Source organism: Sprattus sprattus (assembly GCF_963457725.1).
Source record: "Sprattus sprattus genome assembly, chromosome: 12".
Taxonomy (NCBI): Eukaryota; Metazoa; Chordata; class Actinopteri; order Clupeiformes; family Clupeidae; genus Sprattus; species Sprattus sprattus.
The window spans coordinates 15791104-15809895 of NC_137910.1; the positions used below are offsets into that span (position 1 = coordinate 15791104).

Here is an 18792-nt window from a genome sequence, read left to right on the forward strand (position 1 = left end):
TTTATCCCGCATACTCGCAAGTTACTCACACACCATTCACTGCGTAATCCATGAGTAAGTCAACAGCCACCTGTCCCACCTGCTCACTGGTATCGAACACACACACACACACACACACACACTCACACTCACAGGTAACACACACAGCATTCACTACTGCGTACTGTGCCAGGAGATTCCCTGTAATCTCAACAGCATCCACCTACCTGTGTCTCACCGGCAGCATAAACCAACACACACACACCGCTTGTCTCTGATATTAACTGTTGTCATTCTCTCCCCAGGTTTACATGTCCTCCTCAGCAAAACCGAAGTGGCCTACCGCTTTCCTGAGCAACTACCCCTGGTGAGTTTGTGTGTTTGAAATTAAACAGATTATAAGATAAGTAGTGTTTCAATAAGAGTTGATGTTTTTTTGAAGTCACGTCTACCCTCCTCTCCTTCTTAAGGCGAGACACGGCAGGCAAAAACATTGTTTTTTCAGCAGTGGTCAATTTTGAGATTTTGAGCTAGTTCACTCCCTAAACATGTAATCTTTCATACTAGCATAAAGAAAATATCCTAATTATACATTAATGTGTATATTTATTCACATTTTGTCTGGTCGCGGCGTCAGCATTCTCATAGGTTTCCAGGAAAGTTAGCAGTCTAACGTAACGTGCAGTATGTCGGCTTTCTGATGCTAGACATGTTTGGTACCGTTGGAAAGCGCTATAGCTCTCACACAACGTTATCTAATCCAAATAAGGACATTTCCTTTCCAGCAGTAACCAATGATGTTAGCAAAAACGGGGGTTTAAACATAAGGACGCAATTTCATTGGTTTGCGGTGGTTTCTGATAACGTGATTCGCTCAGACGCATCACGTGGTATGGCTTGACACTTCCTGAATCTATGTCCAGAGATATCTACCGGAAATATATGCAAATTTGAGCATATTTAATTAGATAAGGCCTAATTTGCATAATCAAACATAGTAATTACAGAAACTTGTAATACATTTTTTGTTCATACATGTGTGAGTAATCAACTGAGGAAGTTTCATGGTGATATCTATTATTTAAAAAAAATACCCTATTCACCTGTAGTGTCTCGCCTTAACACTGTAATCCTTTCTTACTCCTCTCCTCGTCTGCCCCCCTCCCCAGAGTGAGCTGAGCCCCCCCATGCTGATAGAACACCCCCTCCGCTGCCTGGTGCTCTGTGCCCAGGTGCATGCTGGAATGTGGCGCAGGAATGGTTTCTCATTGGTCAATCAGGTGAGGAATGGTTTCTCATTGGTCGATCAGGTGAGGAATGGTTTCTCATTGGTCGATCAGGTGAGGAGGGATACTGGGTGCTCCAGAGGAATAGCTGTAGAGCTGTGAGTCTTACTGTTGGGTTACTGGAGAGTTACTGTAGAGGCATGAGTATTACTGCCCAGCATTATTTAACTGTCTGTCTCATGGTTTGTGTCTGTGTGCAGATCTACTACTACCACAATGTGAAGTGCAGGGTGGAGATGTTTGATAAAGACCTCATCATGTTACAGGTGAGTGTGAGTGTGTTTAAAGAAGTGAAGTTTGCAGTGTGCCATCAGTGCGGTTCAGTATGCGCTGTGACTGCTATATCAATAAGCCAGCCTCTTTGGTGTGTTCTGGTCGAGGTGAAGTGCGTGTTTGTGCATGTGGGTCCGACTCTTATGTCTGTGCCTACACTTCTGACGTCTGTCTGTCGCTGACTGTCTCTTTGTCTGTCTGTCCTGTCTGTGTGCGTGTGGTCACCAGGCAGGAGCATCCATGATGGATCCCAACCATTTCCTAATGATCATGCTGAGTCGCTTTGAGCTGTTCCACATCTTCAGCTCCCTCGATGGACGCAAGAGATACAGCAGAGAGAACGCCAACAAGGTAACACACTGTTAAATGTATCCTTTAGTAACCTCCAAGTAATAATTAATTGTTTGCTTTTCGACGCCGAGAGCCTTTTCGACAGCTCTCACAATTAACTAAGACGGCACTTTGTCACTAACATTTAGTACAGACTAGTTCGGAAATCTTGGCACTCCTTATAGCTCCACCTTTTTGCGTCTCTGTCACCATACAACAAGGGAACTCTCTTAGCCCCCTATTGTATGCTTATCCCGTGAAGGACAAGGGGAACACTTACCCGTCACTCGCCCGTCCGATCACTGCAGCTCATCAATGGTTCCACCTCTTTAATAGGCAACCTTATCAAAGTCACAGCACGGTTCCTGGACAAGCTATGAGTAAGGTGATTCAGCGAATTCAGTGGTACTCAAACAAGGAACGGACGCAGAAGCAGGTGTACGGATTTTAACAAAGACCTCTGATTGTTTATTATAAAAAGAGGCAAAAGTGCTCAAAAGCACAAATCAAAATAAAACACTAGACTATAGGCTTTGGACCTTTACAAAAGTATAAACTAAGAAATAAGTAAAAAGTGAACAGAGCAATCAATTGAGTCAATTCAGCGCGTAATAGAAAAGACTGCCAAATCCACAGCGGACTTGGCTTTTAAACTTTTACCACTTCCCCTCCTTCAACAGCTGATCCCTCCCTTGGGTCGTCTAGCAACCTAGGTTCTTAGCCTGCCCTTGACACCCCTTTGCTTCCTGTATTATCAGGGGCCTCTTCCTGTCTGCTTCGTGTACGTTGCTAAGCACCCCCAGAGATCTAACACATAGGTCAAAATTAAGTAGAGCAGCACTTTACACATTTTCTGGTTTGTTTCAAACGCTAGTTTCAGAAAGCTCAAATACAATTTATATGAATAATAATGCAAAAACAGGTTAATCAAATTTCACCTTCAAGCAGATCCTTACTCAAAGTATAAAAATATTGCAAAAACACGTTACTAAACTCCACACAAGCAGCGCTCAGCTGGGTACGCTGATTATCAATTTCACACAAGGTATATGGTTTAATGACTTAATCAATCATAGCAATTTCACACAGAGTATATGAATAATAATGCATAAAACATTGGTATTGGAACATCACTCAAGCAAAGTCACACAGAGTATATGAATAATAATGCATAGAACACGCATCACTCAAACAATTTCACACAGAGTATATGGTGGAATGGCAATGCATTGTGGATGATGGGCCCTCTGATTACTGGGTCATATTCTCATCGGCAGCATCCTTCAACACACACTCTCTCACACACTCACACACTCACACACTCACACACTCACACACTCACACACTCACACACTCACACACACACACACACACACACACACACACACACACACACACACACACACAGCTCCTTAAACACATAGGTTTCCAACTGTGACTGTATTGGGTTAACTGCTAATCAAGATGGATATTTATATTTGTTATAATGTTTTATCTTTAATTGTCAAGTATTTCTGAGATGCTGAACTTTAAAGGTGTCCCTCCCCTTGCTACCCCAGTCCCCCAGTTAATATATGGTGTTGTGTGTGTGTGTGTGTGTGTGTGTGTGTAGGATGTGGTCCAACAGAACAACACTCTAATAGAGGAGATGCTTCACCTCATCATCATGGTTGTGGGTGAGTTGGCAGACCAATCAGTGTGTGTGTGTGTGTAGGCACTGTGTGTGGTTGGTACAGCTCCTGAGCCTACAGCATCTGATGTGGCTAAATTGTGTGAGAGTGAGAATATGTCAGCCCTTAGGTGGGTGTATATCATGTATTCATCTTGTGACTATATATATTGCACTAAGTGCACATGTATAGTTTGTGCCAAAGTTTTAAGTTTGTTTTAAGGTTGTGCGTGTGTGAGACTTTAGTAATAGACATAAATGTTTGTGTAATTCAGTGACTGCACACTCTTGTTTGTGAAGGTGTTCATGCATTAGATGCAGTATATGTGTGGCCTGTAGGTGAGTGTGAGTTACAAAACTAATTTGTGTGTGTGTGTGTGTTTCCCAGGTGAGAGGTTTGTGGCAGGTATTGGTCAGGTCCATCCGTGTGATGAGATCAAGCGTGAGGTTATCCATCAGCTCTGCATCAGACCAATGGCCCACAGCGAACTGGTCAAAGCACTACCAGAGAATGTGAGTTTCACACACACACACACACACACACACACACACACACACACACACACACACACACACACGACACGACACACACACATAGAAGAAAAAGTGTATGAGCATCTCTTCTGTGAAAGCTAACTTCTGCTGCACCCTAGTGGAAGTACGCAGCAGTGCAGGTATGGAGCTGATTTTTGCTTTTCTCCTTATTCCCTTTGTCTCCCCCCCTTGCAGGAGAATAAAGAGACTGGTATGGAGAGTATTATCGACAGTGTGGCTTCGTTCAAGTGAGTTCTTTTGTCCCTAACTCTTGCTCTCTTTCACTGGACAACAGAATTAATTTGATACAAATCTATTTCACATATTCGATTGAATTGCAGAGTAAAGAGGCAGGGAATCTCATCATGATCTCTAAGTCCCTTTCACATACGAAATCCAGAACAATGGCAGATTCAAATGAGCCAAAATAGATATCAAATTTATATTTCCACTTAACTGTCAATAACAGCAAAGAAGTAGGCAGTGTTGTCACCCCCATTCCCACTTAAGCCATTGCCGTCATTGTGACTGTGTGGATGCATGTTAATGTGTGTTCTTGTGTTTGTGCTGTATAGGAAGCCTGGTGTAACAGGCAGGGGGCTGTATGAACTGAGACCAGTTTGTGCAAAGCAGTTCAACCTCTACTTTCATCACTACTCACGTGCAGACCAGTCAAAGGTACGTACATGTGCGCACACACACACACACAGACTACATTTGTGCACAGTGCCACAATTCACACTCAAGCACACAGCGCTCACGTGCAAAGGCTGTTAAATCTGTCTTTGCCCCTGTGTCGCCGTTGGAAATGTCCTCTCTCACACAACAACAACCCTCCATCTTCAACAACACCAGCATAATCATATGCGTAAATGTGAATACACTGTAGGAATGTCATTTCTGGTGTGCGTGTTCACGTGTGTGTGCTCACGTGTGTGTGTGTGCTCACGTGTGTGTGTGTGTTCACGTGTGTGTGTGTGCTCACGTGTGTGTGTGTGTTCACGTGTGTGTGTGTGTGTGTGCTGCAGGCGGAAGAGGCCCAGAGGAAGCTGAAGAGACAGCATGGAGAGGACACAGGTACTGGCCTCCCTCACTGCATCTCATGCTGCTTAGAAACACGGGGACACTAACACACGTGGGGGACACTAACTCACGTGGGGGACACTAACACACGTGGGGGACACTAACTCACGTGGGGGACACTAACACACTCTGGGGCACTTACACACGTGGGGGACGCTAACACACGTGGGGGACACTAACACACTCTGGGGCACTTACACACGTGGGGGACGCTAACACACGTGGGGGACACTAACACACTCTGGGGCACTTACACACGTGGGGGACGCTAACACACGTGGATTAACTGGGACACAAACAATGAAGGACACGCAAACACAGTCTGCTGATTGGACTCGTATGTTAAACATCTTTTGGGGAGATTTGGGATTGTCTGTCTGGCAATTGCGTGTGTGTTGTAATTGTCATTGCATATTTATGTATCTCATTGCCTCTGTGTGTGTGTGTGTTTCAGCGCTCCCGCCTCCGGTGCTGCCCCAGTACTGCCCTCTGTTTGCCAGCCTGGTGAACCTGCTGCAGTGTGACGTGCTGCTGAGCATTCTGGGAACTGTCCTGCAGTGGGCCGTCGAGCCCAGCGGGGGGCACTGGTCTGAGTCTATGCTGCAGAGGGTAAGGAGGGGGGGTCACTGGTCTGAGTCTATGCCATAGAGGGCAAGGGGGGGGGGGCTTGCACAGGGGGGACATTTTTAATAAGAGTGTGTGTAACACTTGTTCTGCATCACACACACACACACACACACACACACACACACACACACACACACACACACACACACACACACACACACACACAGGTGCTGCACCTGACGGGAATGGCTCTCCTGGAGGAGCACCAGCAGCTGGAAAACAGTGAAGAGGAGGCCACATTCAACTTCACACTCAAGATCTCACGTAAGCACACACACACCTGCACATTCACACTGAAGAATATCCTTGTAAACACATACAACATAATCTAGATGGAACAGGAATCAAGCTGTTGTGTACTGTTCGTAATTGTTTCCCTGTGTGTGTGTGTGTGTGTGTGTGTGTGTGTGTGTGTCTGTGTGTGTCTGTGTGTATGTGTGTGTGTGTGTGTGTCTGTGTGTGTGTGTCTGTGTGTGTGTCTGTGTGTGTCAGGTCCTGGTGAGGCTCCCTCTAACTCTGCCAGTATTCTGGCCCTGCTGGAGACCCTGCAGAATGCCCCCCATCTGGAGGTGCACAAGGACACGATCCGCTGGATACTCAAGGTTAGCCTTCATCCCCCAAACAACATCCTCTTCCTCTGCCTTCATCACCGCACAGCACAGAAATAAGGAGAGAAAACACACATCAGGTCCATCCCTGCATACTCCCACTAGGGGGCAGCAGATGTTGGCTTTCACCGAAGAGTTCCGAATACTCATACACTCTCTCTCTTCTACTCTTGTGTGTGTGTTTCTGCACAGACTGTGGCAAGCATAAAGACCATGCGGGAGCGCACTGTCACCACTCCTGTGGCAGATCATGGAGGACAGAGCCAAGAAGAGGTGACTCAAAACTGCCAGTGTGTGTGTGTGTGTGTGTGTGTGTGTGTGTGTGTGTGTGTGTGTGTGTGTGCAAATTGGTATGTGTATGTGGGGTCTATTTTGCTAATGTGTGTGTGTTTGTGTGTAGACGGTGCGGGACAAGGACAAAGCGGAGAGGAAGAGGAAGGCTGAGATGGCCAGGCTGCGCAGGGAGAAGATCATGGCCCAGATGTCTGAAATGCAGAGACACTTCATCAACGAGAACAAGGAGCTCTTCCAGCAGACCAGCCTAGACGAGCTGGAGGCCTCCACATCTACCTCAGCAGAGCACAGGTACACACACAAACAAACACACACACACAAACTTTATCAGCAAAAACGAGGATCTGTTCCAATTATTCAGCGAAAGATGCTAGAGTTAGCCTCATTGCTGGCAGGTCCGTCTCCAGTGTAGGGAACGTGGAACTGCTTCTCACAGCACAGATTATACCTCCACAGCTCCCAAAGTGTAGAATTGTGTCTATACTCTCGCTCTCTCTCACACACACACACACACTGTTTGATCTCCCCCCCCCCTTAGTCCGACGAGTGCGGACGCGGCGCTGGTGTGTGTGGGTCCCCGGCGGACGCGTGTGTGTGAGCGGAAGCAGGTGGTGACGTGCATCCTGTGCCAGGAGGAGCAGGAGATCCGCCCCGACGGCAGAGCCATGGTGCTGGCCGCTTTCGTCCAGAGGTCCACAGTCATGTCCAAGAACCGTCAGCGCCCACCCCCAGACCCTGGTCAGTGTGTGTGTGTGTGTGCGTGCTAAATGTGGTGTGCAAGTTACTTATTGTTTGTTTGTTTGTGTGTGGTGTGCTAAATGTGATTGTGTGCAAGTGACTTTTATTGTGTGTGTGTTGCTGATGTGGGTGTGTTCTGTTTTCTGCAGAGAAATATGACCCCCTCTACATGCACCCTGACCTGTCCATCGGCACACACACAGGAAGCTGTGGACACATCATGCACTCCCACTGCTGGCAAAGGTAGGTCTTTGCATTTGTGTGCGTTTGTGACTTTGCATTCATGTGCGTGCGTGCGTGTGTGTGTTTGATTCACGTGTGTATGTGTCTACATTAATGTGCGTTCGTGTGTGTGTTTGCATTCACGTGTGTATGTGTCTACATTAATGTGTGTGTGTGTGTGTGCTCCCCCTGCAGGTACTTTGAGGCGGTGCAGGCCAAGGAGCAGCGGCGGCAGCAGCGGTTGCGTGTGCACACCAGCTACGACGTGGAGAACGGAGAGTTCCTGTGTCCACTCTGCGAGTGTCTAAGCAACACAGTCATCCCCCTTCTGCCTCTCAAAAAGACCTCCAGCAGGTGTGTGTGTGTGTGTCTTGCCCATTATTTTGATCATTGGACATGAACGTTCAGGCGTTAAGACATATTTACTTCAAAACCAGTATGTTTACTTGGTGATATGAAATCATGGCTGAATAAAGATGACCGTTAAGCACTGTAATGCATCATTTGGGCCAATCACCAAGGATCAGTGCAGTTAGTCCAACACCACTACCTGCTAGACCTGAGAGAAGAACTAACCCCATCAGTTCATGGGTTAAGATGTTCTTTCCTGGAACCTGTAATCAGCGCTTGAAGAGTTGCTGCAGTGTTGAATTTTTTTTTTTAAGATTCCCAAATGGTTCCTACAGTGAGCAAGTGAGTTCTTCTACCCAGGCAATGTGTGTGTGTGTGTGTGTGTGTGTGTGTGTGTGTGTGTGTGTGTGTGTGTGTGTGTGTGTGTGTGTGTGTGTGTGTGTGTGTGTGTGTGTGTGTGTGTGTGTGTGTGCGCGCGCGCGCATGTCCAGAGGCCTGGCTGCAGAGGGAGGTCTCTAGGCAGAGAGTTTGTTAGGCTGTGGATATATTTGTTACATGTGGATTTAGCAAACCTGCTGATCCAATAACTACCCTTGAGTCTTCGCTAAGCTGCAAGCTAGTTATCCTTCACTGTGTGTGTGTGTGTGTGTGAGCCTTTATTCTTATCTGATAGCTCTGCATCCAATGGAATTTGGAGTGCTGTTGGTTCCATGAGAGACAATATACAACAAAACAAGAATCCAATAAAGTAAATAAAACATTTAGAAGTAAAACAAATATGGCAATTGAATTAATTATTCCCCTGAGGTACTTTGCAATATTGGGCTGTCCTTGCATATCCTCCATAAATACAGTTACATTCTGGTCTAACACACCAGAATTCCCTCTGGATTAATAAAGTATCCATCTACCTATCTATATGGTGACTGAACTGTCCTTTAGACGTGTGGTCCTTGCTATTGAGGACCTGTACTGTTTTTGGCCCTACTGAGGTAGTGGGAGCAGGCAGCGTTTTCCAGGGAGGGCAGTGAGCAGCCAATGATATTTTGATGGGCTCTCTTGTCTGCCGCAGAACCACCGGAGTACCACGCCGAAATGCAGTACGCGCCGGTACGCTTTCGATGGTGGAGCGGTAAAAGGCCATCAGCAGCTTACACTGCAGGTTGTTTTTCACCAGCACTGTGTGTGTGTGTGTGTGTGTGTGTGTGTGCATGAGAGAGAGAGAGAGACAGTCAGTTAGAGACTAGCTTCCTGGTCTCACAGGCATTCAGTTATCACCCTGAACTCTGGATGTTGCTGGAATATATACCTAGTTGGTGTCCAGGTTTCACTGCACCAGTCTTCCCTGTGTCCAACAGGTATTTCCAGTGATAAAAACAGGGTGGGACGTGTGTGTGTGTGTGTGTGTGTGTAGGGGCTCCAGATAAGCAGAGAGTGACCAGCATAATCCAGGGTACTTGCTGAACTCTGCTAAAGGCACAGCCATCTTGGCGGAGTCATTTGAAGTCCTGTGTGTGTGTGTGTGTGAGAGATTATGTAAGGGATAATGTATAGAACGCAGGTCAATGTCGGGAAAATAAGCCCCGACATGGCGAACAGCACCCCGACGCGAAGCGGAGGGGTGTTGATTCACCGTGAAGGGGCTTATTTTCCCGACAATGACCGGCGTTCTATACATTATCCCGCTTATTATACGGCTAAAACTAAAAAAAATTACTTAACACAGTGTGTCTTTTTACAATGTATTTGTTTTTGTTACTATACGTAGTGTTAAAAAGCAGAGAAATAGTTCGCCAAAGACGTTGAACTTCAAAGACAGTTGAACATTCTTTAGAACACAGCTGCTCAACCGTCCGCTGAAACTCCCTTGATAAGTTACCGTACTACTTGCGGAGTGCTACGAAAGATGTGAATCAGAGGCAAAAAGGCCACTTTCCTTGACAGCGGTCATTAACTGCATAGCAACGGTCAGTTATCGGAAAATAGTTGACCGCAGAACGTTGGGAAGCCCCATTCAAGTGAATGGAGCATTCTACAGCATTAAGAAGAGCCGTGTAATAAGCACACATAACACACCTATAGGCCCCGTTCACTCTGGTTGTCACGCACCCCGCTGGATGACCTGTGACTCCAGCCTGCTCTTAGCATGTCCACCAATCAGACCCAGCGTCACTACTGAAGAGCCCCGATTTGGAAGGTTGTGGGGGCCTTCAGTGCTTGTTGATTCAGTCTCATTGATAATGGGGGGGAGGCCGAGGTGCAGGGTTGGAGTGCCAACAAGGGTGTCTGTGTGTGCGTGTGTGTGTAGTTATATGTGTGTGCAGGGTCATATGTGCGTTCAAGGTCTGAGTGACCATGAGGACCAAGGTTCGAGTCTGGGCTGAAGTTGTTCAGTCCCTCTTCAGTCCTACCCATTGATGGTTATCTTGTGTCAGTAAAAAGGAAAGGACTAAAATATGGATCGTTGAATGACCTCAGGTGACAGGAAGCATGAGTATTGTGTTCACCCGAAGAATACTCAAGAGAGTACAGTTTGACACCTGCAAGTATGTGTGCGTGCGTGTGTGTGTGTGTGTGCTCAGGTTGCCTTAAGCAGGCTGAGCCACTAAAATGGATAAGTTCATCACTTATGTTAAGTTCATCACCTATACGTTAAGTTCATCGCTGTGTGTGTGTGTGTGTGTGTGTGTGTGTGTGTGTGTGTGTGTGTGTGTAGTAATATGTGTGTGCTCTGGTTGCCTTAAGCAGGCTGAGCCACTAAAAAGGATCAATTTGTCACTGCTTACCCATACAGTGACCCAGTCACAGTGACCATGGTCTACTGCCCCCTACTGGTTATACAGTGTCACTGTAACAGCGCCTCTTCACTCTCTGCAGCTGTGAGCAGCCCGCCCTGGCCCCATGGCTTAAGACGATTGGTCAGCAGGTCAAGGCTCTTCAAGCCGCCCACAGGAAGGCCAAACCCATCAGTGAGTATCCTAGCAACCAGATTTCCACCTGTGGTGTGTGTGCTACGTGTGTGAGAGATACAACTGGGTCCGACAGTAGGATAATGATTAACTGTAACAAATGTGGTGGAGTCTGAAGACAATCAGAAACTCTTTTGTTTATTAGTAAGTAGAAGTAGGATTTTGCAAACATACTGGAGGCCTTTAGTTATACCAGATAACACGGGTAGAAAAGATACATGTAGTCCAGTTGTCTCAGGGACAGTGTGGTTTAAAGTTAGAAAAGTTATTATCATCCTTGATCATCACATCTGTGTGGAAGTGTGTGATCGAACGCATGAGTGTGTGGAAGTGTGTGATCGAACGCATGTGTGTGATCGAACGCATGTGTGTGATCGAACGCATGAGTGTGTGGAAGTGTGTGATCGAACGCATGAGTGTGTGGAAGTGTGTGATCGAGCGCATGAGTGTGTGGAAGTGTGTGATCGAACGCATGTGTGTGATCAAACACATGAGTGTGTGGAAGTGTGTGATCGAACGCATGTGTGTGTGGAAGTGTGTGATCGAACGCATGTGTGTGTGGAAGTGTGTGATCGAACGCATGTGTGTGTGGAAGTGTGTGATCGAACGCATGTGTGTGTTGAAGTGTGTGATCAAACACATGAGTGTGGTGTAATTGTTAGTGTTGTTGGTAAGCAGTTGGCCCAGATTGTTACCTAATCACTGCCTGTTTGCATGTGTATGTTGAAGTGTGTGTTGGGTTGGGTTAAAATGTAGTGCAATGATTTTATGTTTTTCCCACAGGTGCGGAGTGTGTGGACACAGAGAGTGAGCCTGACTGCCCAGTCCCAGAGGGATTTAGACTGGATCACACTCCAACGTGAGCACACACACACACACACACAGTGGTTTGGTGTACATATACAGTGAATGTGATAGAATAAGTGTGTGTGTGTGGGTTTGACCCTGTCCCCCTCCCCCTCTGTGGCAGGAGCCCCTACTCCGACACCATCAAGGAGATGTTGACCACCTTCGGCACGGCTACCTATAAGGTGGGGCTGAAGGTGCATCCTAATGAACAGGATCCCAGGGTACCCATACTGTGCTGGGGCAGCTGTGCCTACACCATCCAGTCTATAGGTCTGTCACACACACACACACACACACACACACACACACACACACACACACACACACACACACCATCTAGTCTATAGGTCTGTCTCACACACACACACACACACGCACACGCACACGCACACACACACCATCCAGTCTATAGATCTGTCTATATCATGTGCAAACCCCCAAAGGCATTGTAACCACTCAAACCTTCTCCTACACCATGTCCGACCGAGTGTACACACACACACATACACACACACACTGTGCAGGCGTGGTGTGGTATGATCCACTGCTACTGACAAATCATCAGCAAGGACGGCAGTGTTTCGATTAAAAACAGATTTTAATGGGAGCAGTGTGCTTTGTCATTGACGCTTACTTGCTATGCATGAAGTAAGGACAAAGGGCAAGGCTGTGTATTCAAAAATGCTTCTTTAAAAATAAATGTGTTTTTAATGGTGTGTGTGTGTGTGTGTGTGTGTGTTGCAGAGCGGCTGCTGCTGGATGAGGAGAAGCCTCTGTTTGGGAGTTTACCCTGCAGACAGGTAGCTAGGCAACCGCCTCAGAACTCTGTTCCGTGCACCTATTAATGATCTGTTCTGTGACGCTAATATCTATCTATCTATCTATCTATCTATCTCTCTCTCTCTCTCTCTCTCTCTCTCTCTCTCTCTCTCTCTCTCTCTCTCTCCCTCTTTCTTTCTCTGCAGGATGACTGTCTTAGCTCCTTGGTCAGGTTTGGCTCTGCATGCTGGACTGCTGGCTGCCTTTCCACTGTGCAGACTCACTTTATCAGACTATTGGCAGGTAAACAAACACACACACACACACACACACACACACACACACACACACATGCATGCACATGCTACAGATTGTCATCAGTTGGAAAACACATAGACACCACTACCATACCACCAAGCACTGCACTCTGTCCTTGTCCAACCAATCATTCAGACATGTTGTTCATGTGAATGTTCATGTGTTAGCGTGGCTGCTAGCAGGCTATGTATTGGACTGACTAAAGTGAATGTTCACGTTTTTACATAGAGTGTGTGTGTCTGTGTTTTAACAGCACTTGTTCCAGACCCAGAGGTGAAAAGTTCTCCCTGCATTCTGGATGTAGACATGTTCCACTTACTGGTGAGTGTGCGCACATACTGGCCTTGGTACTGTATCACTGTTGTATTTGACGCCTGACGCTGTGAACATTGGTGAGACATTGGTCTTCTGGACATCCTCTACATGACTAAACCTGTCTGTCTCTGCCAGGTGAGTCTGGTGCTGTCCTACTCGTCTGTCCACTGTCTGGACGGCTCAGGGCTGTCTGTGGACGTCACTCAACTTCACTTCCTACACCTGGTCACCGTGGCGCACATGGTCCAGATCCTGCTTACCTCAGTGCCAGGTACCAACGCACACACTCTCACTCGCACACTCACACACACAAACACACACTCACTCTCACTCTCACTCTCACTCTCACTCTCACTCTCACTCTCACTCTCACTCTCACTCTCACTCTCTCTCTCGCTCACACACACATACTCTCACACTTACTCTCTCTCTCTCACACACACACACACTCACTCACTGACTTACACACAATGTAGATTCTTCTGACGGCAGTGTCAGGTGCACACACACAAGATTCTTCTAGTCAATATCAAGTACTCATACAAACGTGTGTGTGTGTGTGTGTGTTCAGTGGAGACGACGATGGAGCAGGAGAGTGACGAAGCAGATAAGGAGGAAGAAGAGGCGGTGTGTCGTCTCTACAACACACTCAGGACACACCTGGGCAGGTGAGGGCACAGGACGTGACATCAGTCTTCCCTTAACCAGATGTTTGATCTTGTAGAGATGTACCAAAAACACTATTTAATATCGTGCCGATACTGTGCTCATATACTCGTACTCATACTCATGAAAATGCTCCGATACCACGCGTCGATACCACTTCAGGCAAAATTATGTTAAACTTAAGGCCGCGTCAGGAGGTGTTGTGTCATTGTTCGCTGCCCTATCAGATTTGCTTTTCAGAAATAGTTGGGTAGGAGAGATTGATGAAAGGCGACATCGGTGTCGCTGCATACTCACTATCTAGAGTTTTAAATTCCCAGTGGTGGTTTGATCATTCGATTCGAAGGCATCACGTGTCCTGAGATATTCGATTTGTCTCAATTTATTTAGTTATCCTGGCTGTGGTTTGATCCTGATGGCGTGTGTGTTTGTGTTCTAGTGCCTTGTGTGATGTGAGCTCAGGGTGGCACCTGTGGCATTGTGTGAAGGCTGGCATCCTGCCCTACCTGAGGGCAACAGCTCTCTTCTTCCACCACCTCAACGGAGTGCCCACTCCTCCAGAGCTGCATGGTATAAACACACACACACACACACACAGACACACACATAGTTATAGGCAGGCACAGACACTGGGCTGTGTATCATACATACATCAGGCTGTGACATGCTTTCAGAATTGACGTGTGTGTGTGTGTGTGTGTGTGTGTGTGTGTGTGTGTGTGTGTGTGTGTGTGTGTGTGTGTGTGTGTGTGTGTGTGTGTGTGTGTGTGTGTGTGGTAGTTCTCGGCCCTGGCCAGTGGGAGGCGTTGTGTGGATACCTCCATCTGCCATGCAACCTTCTTCAGCTCTTCTACATCCATCAAGACCTATTGGAACCCTTACTGCAAGGGTAGGAGCACACACACACACACTTTCACTTGCTGTAAGGTACCTGTTGTTAAATCAGATGTGTGCTGAGCATAGGACAGGTCAGAAGCTGCAGTGTTTATCCTATACAGGTATCTGAAACCGGTCACTGTGCTGCAGAGATGTGTGTGTAAAGTGTGCTGTGTCCTCCTGTCGTCCTCTAGGTGGTGCTCTCACCCGGATGTGAAACAGTGCCTACAGGGTAGCGGGACTCTCATCAGGTCAGTACCTGGCTCGGGTGTTGTAGCAGATGCACAACTTGGACAGATAGCTGTGAGTGAGTGTGTGTGTGTGTGTGTGTGTGATGATGGTAAGCATGTGTTTGTGTTTTTGCCTCTGTAGTTTCCCACGTGAATCCAACCAGCTTATTGAGCTGCCAGATGATTACAGTGCCCTTATCAACCAGGCCTCCAGTTTCACGTGAGTGTTCTTGCAAACACACACACAGGCCCTGTCATTCATCACCCCTCACATGAAGGCTGTCTGTGTATGATGGCGTGTCTGTGTGTGTTTCAGGTGTCCTAAGTCCATTGTGGACTGTGTGTCTGGTGTGTGTACTGATGTGTGTGTGTGTCTCTCTCTCTCAGGTGTCCTAAGTCCGGTGTGGACAAGTCTCGTGCCCCTACGCTGTGTCTGGTGTGTGGTGCGATGCTGTGCTCCCAGAGCTACTGCTGCCAGACTGAACTGGATGGAGAGAAGGAGGAGGTCGGGGCCTGCACTGCACACACCTTTGCCTGCGGGGCTGGAGTCGGCATCTTCCTCAGGTATACAATAGTGTGTGTGTGTGTGATTGTGAGAGATATAGAGCGCTTAAGGCTGTGTGTGATATGCATGTTCTAAAAGGCCAGAATGATATTCAATCCAGACTAAGCAGACTCCTTAGGTATGTGTGTGTCTATGTTTATGTGTCTATGTTTGTGTGTCTCGTTTGTGTGTGTGTATACATTTGTGTGTGTGTGCCTATAAGTGTGTATAAGCGTAACTGTAAGTTTCTGTGCTCCAGGGTGAGGGAGAGTCAGGTGTTGTTCCTGGCTGGAAAGACAAAGGGCTGTTTTTACGCCCCGCCTTACCTGGACGACTACGGAGAGACAGACCAGGGTCTCAGGTGGGTTCACTTCCCTCACACACACACACACACACACACACACACACACACACACACACACACATGTTGTAAATAAATCAGTGTAAAGTGGTGGTCATGTGTCTGCATGTTCATAAATCTTTGTCTTTGTGTGTGGATTTTTCTGTTCACTCATTATGTTTGCGTGTGTGTGTGTGTGTGTGTGTGTGTGTCCAGGCGAGGGAACCCACTCCACCTCTGTCGGGAGCGCTACAGAAAGATTCAGAAGCTGTGGCGCCAACACAGCATCACTGAGGAGATCGGCCACGCCCAGGAGGCCAACCAAACACTCGTTGGCATCGACTGGCAGCACCTGTGATGGACACACACAATCACACTCCCTCTGTCGTTTTTACATGAATACCCACATACACACCAGCACACACACCGAAAACACACACACACACACATAAGCAAGTGCCCCTTTTTACACGTAGGGGCTCTGCACATAAGGGCTGAGGTTACCATGGTGATGCCTCTACCTTCACCTCTCTCCCGCCTGTGAGCAGACGCGTGCATGTAGTTCTCATTGTACTCTCCTTTGAGCGGTCTGCCCCAGTAAAGACTGCCCTGCTTTATCTTTTCTGTTGGATATATGAGTTAATATATAAACATAATCTATTTGAAAACAGACTCACTCAAACTCAGCCATGACACTGAGCTGTGGACGACGGGCCCCAGCTGCGAGCGAGCGGCCAGAGTCAGACTCCTCATATGATCGCTATTTTTATTTAATACTGAAGCTAGTCTGTCACTGCTTTCACACGGAAACATGCTGGGGTTTGCCCCCCGTCCCCCGCCACCCCAAACAAGCACAACTCAAGCTCACACACACAGTGAGGGTTTTGGCGTGTTGCACAGCGCCACCTAGAGGACCTGCCTGGGTCATGCTTCCTCTTCCTACCCAACCCCACTCTTAGAAATTCCATTCTCTTCTAGAGCCTCCTTTTTCTGTTTCTCTGGCATGTCTTGTCTTTCACAGAAAGATTCTGTCTGTCTGCTTGTCTGTCTATCTTTCTCCCTCTCTATCTCTCTCTCCTCTTTCTCTCTCTCTCTCTCTCTCTCTCTCTCTCTGTCTGTCTGTCTGTCTGTCTGTCTGTCTGTCTGTGTCTCTTCTCTTCCTCACACACTCGTCCCCTTTGTGTGTCCACCTGTGTCCTTATCTTCTGCAGTTCCTCGTCAGGAGTGCTCATGTCTGCACGAGACGCCGGCCGGCCGCAGGGTCAGTGGGAGCGTACACATATTTGTCACGAGTGCCTGCGTGTGTGAACTTTCAAAAACTTTTTCAGACAGAGTGTGTGCTTGGTGACTGGGTTTCTCTGAATGTCTGTTTGTGGGCGTCTTGGACGTTTTCAGGACCCTTTTTGGTTTGTTGTGTGTTTGTTTTTCTTTGCTCTCTCTCTCTATCTGTCTGTTTCGCTCTAATTTTGTAACTTGTTAATGAACTCCCCTCACCTCACGTGAAGATCCGTTTCTAGGTCGGGACCAGAATAGGAATCTACAAGGGTCATCTGCCTGTTTGAGGCAATCGGGTTTGATTGGATGGGAAATTATAAATTGGACTTTTTCAGAACCTTTGGTTCATGTGGATATCGTGCATTGTGGGAATCTGTTGCTTTTGTTAAATGTAGTTTTTTTTGGTAGCATTGACTCCTAAGCAGGATATATATATATATATATATATATATATATATATGTTTTTATTTTTTTGGGATCTTCTACCAAGAACATTTGTTAGAACATAATCTTCCAATTTTGGCCCCTGAAATCATTTAATTCTGTGAAAAACACAGAGGTTCACTGAGGCCACATAAGCAACAGAACACCTAATCCACCCTTTAGCCCACACACACACACACACACACACACACACAAAAGCAACATAACACCCAATCCACGCTTGCAATGACGCTCTGTTTGTCCTTACGGGGCTATACAGTGTGGGCCAACCAATTTGGAGTCAGACACACACACACACACACACACACACACACACACACACACTCACACTCACACTCACACTCTGGCATCCAGCTCAGTTTAGTTTGGGTTTTTTGTTGTGTTGCTTCTGCCCAGCTGCACCTCTCCAGCCAGCCCTACCCAGATAGCAGCTGAGGTCCTGAGCGGACCCGCGGCAGACCCGGCCCGGTCCTGGGCCAGGCTCAGAGCCCCTGCTGTCTGAGGATCCCCAGGCGTGTTTCTGGACTCGCCTCCAGTGCTGAGGCCACAGTCGTAGTGTCAAACTGACTTGTTAATATGTGAATTCTTGTATAAATGGGTATATTGTACTATATTGTAAAACAATAATGGAATAAATAAACATAAAAAAGCACATTTGTCGTTGTGTGTGTGTGTGTGTGTGTGCGCGTGTGCAGGAGGCTGAGCCCTTGCTGTCAGAATGAGACCGGGTTTTGCCAACAATGTCCCTCTACCTCAGTCTTGCTTTTACGGCAACTTATCTCATCCAATACTAATAGTCTTGGCATTACATTTCTAGAGCTGGTCCCTTTCCATATTCAGTGAAGTGTTCTCTTTTTTTTTTTTTTATGTTGGGCTTTTATGCCTTTTTTTGGACAGGACAGTAAAGAGTTGTGCAGTGATTCCCCTAGGTTTGCAGCTTAGGGGGGGGGGGGGGGGGGCGCAATGCGCCCCGGCCGCGGACACGGACACAAACACTTAAATGAATTATGATGTTCATGTGTTTCTTTTAATGACAGCAGTCAATATAACATCTTACAGTAACAGTATGCAACAATTATACTTCAGGATTAGGGGTTAGGATAAGCAGTTTTACTTTAAAAATAAGTATAATTTTACATGTTTTATGGTAAAGGTAACCTTACATGACTTATTTTGTGATCTGGCGCTATATTTATTAAAAAAATAAAAAAAT

General features: G+C 46.9%; 1 protein-coding gene across 4 annotated transcripts in view; it reads left to right on the forward strand.

Annotated features, from left to right (window-relative positions):
- Positions 1-18231, forward strand: part of ubr2 (ubiquitin protein ligase E3 component n-recognin 2) — a 41689-nt gene extending 23458 nt beyond the window's left edge. For 2 of the 4 annotated variants that reach the window (XM_080848825.1, XM_080848826.1), the window contains exons 16-47: positions 285-346; positions 1149-1319; positions 1466-1531; positions 1767-1889; positions 3481-3544; positions 3926-4050; positions 4267-4319; positions 4647-4749; positions 5100-5148; positions 5609-5763; positions 5949-6045; positions 6274-6383; positions 6582-6662; positions 6790-6974; positions 7222-7421; positions 7571-7664; positions 7839-7997; positions 10872-10963; positions 11747-11822; positions 11934-12082; positions 12557-12612; positions 12778-12874; positions 13143-13210; positions 13340-13475; positions 13776-13872; positions 14310-14440; positions 14651-14759; positions 14941-14997; positions 15119-15196; positions 15364-15540; positions 15780-15881; positions 16077-18231. In XM_080848825.1, coding sequence (XP_080704951.1) covers positions 285-346; positions 1149-1319; positions 1466-1531; positions 1767-1889; positions 3481-3544; positions 3926-4050; positions 4267-4319; positions 4647-4749; positions 5100-5148; positions 5609-5763; positions 5949-6045; positions 6274-6383; positions 6582-6662; positions 6790-6974; positions 7222-7421; positions 7571-7664; positions 7839-7997; positions 10872-10963; positions 11747-11822; positions 11934-12082; positions 12557-12612; positions 12778-12874; positions 13143-13210; positions 13340-13475; positions 13776-13872; positions 14310-14440; positions 14651-14759; positions 14941-14997; positions 15119-15196; positions 15364-15540; positions 15780-15881; positions 16077-16218 — 3464 coding nt within the window. In that variant the 3' untranslated portion in view covers positions 16219-18231. The remainder of the gene's footprint in view (positions 1-284; positions 347-1148; positions 1320-1465; positions 1532-1766; positions 1890-3480; positions 3545-3925; positions 4051-4266; positions 4320-4646; positions 4750-5099; positions 5149-5608; positions 5764-5948; positions 6046-6273; positions 6384-6581; positions 6663-6789; positions 6975-7221; positions 7422-7570; positions 7665-7838; positions 7998-10871; positions 10964-11746; positions 11823-11933; positions 12083-12556; positions 12613-12777; positions 12875-13142; positions 13211-13339; positions 13476-13775; positions 13873-14309; positions 14441-14650; positions 14760-14940; positions 14998-15118; positions 15197-15363; positions 15541-15779; positions 15882-16076) is intronic. The other 2 variants (XM_080848827.1, XM_080848828.1) reach the window with 1 other exon arrangement.
- Positions 18232-18792: the final 561 nt, after the last annotated feature.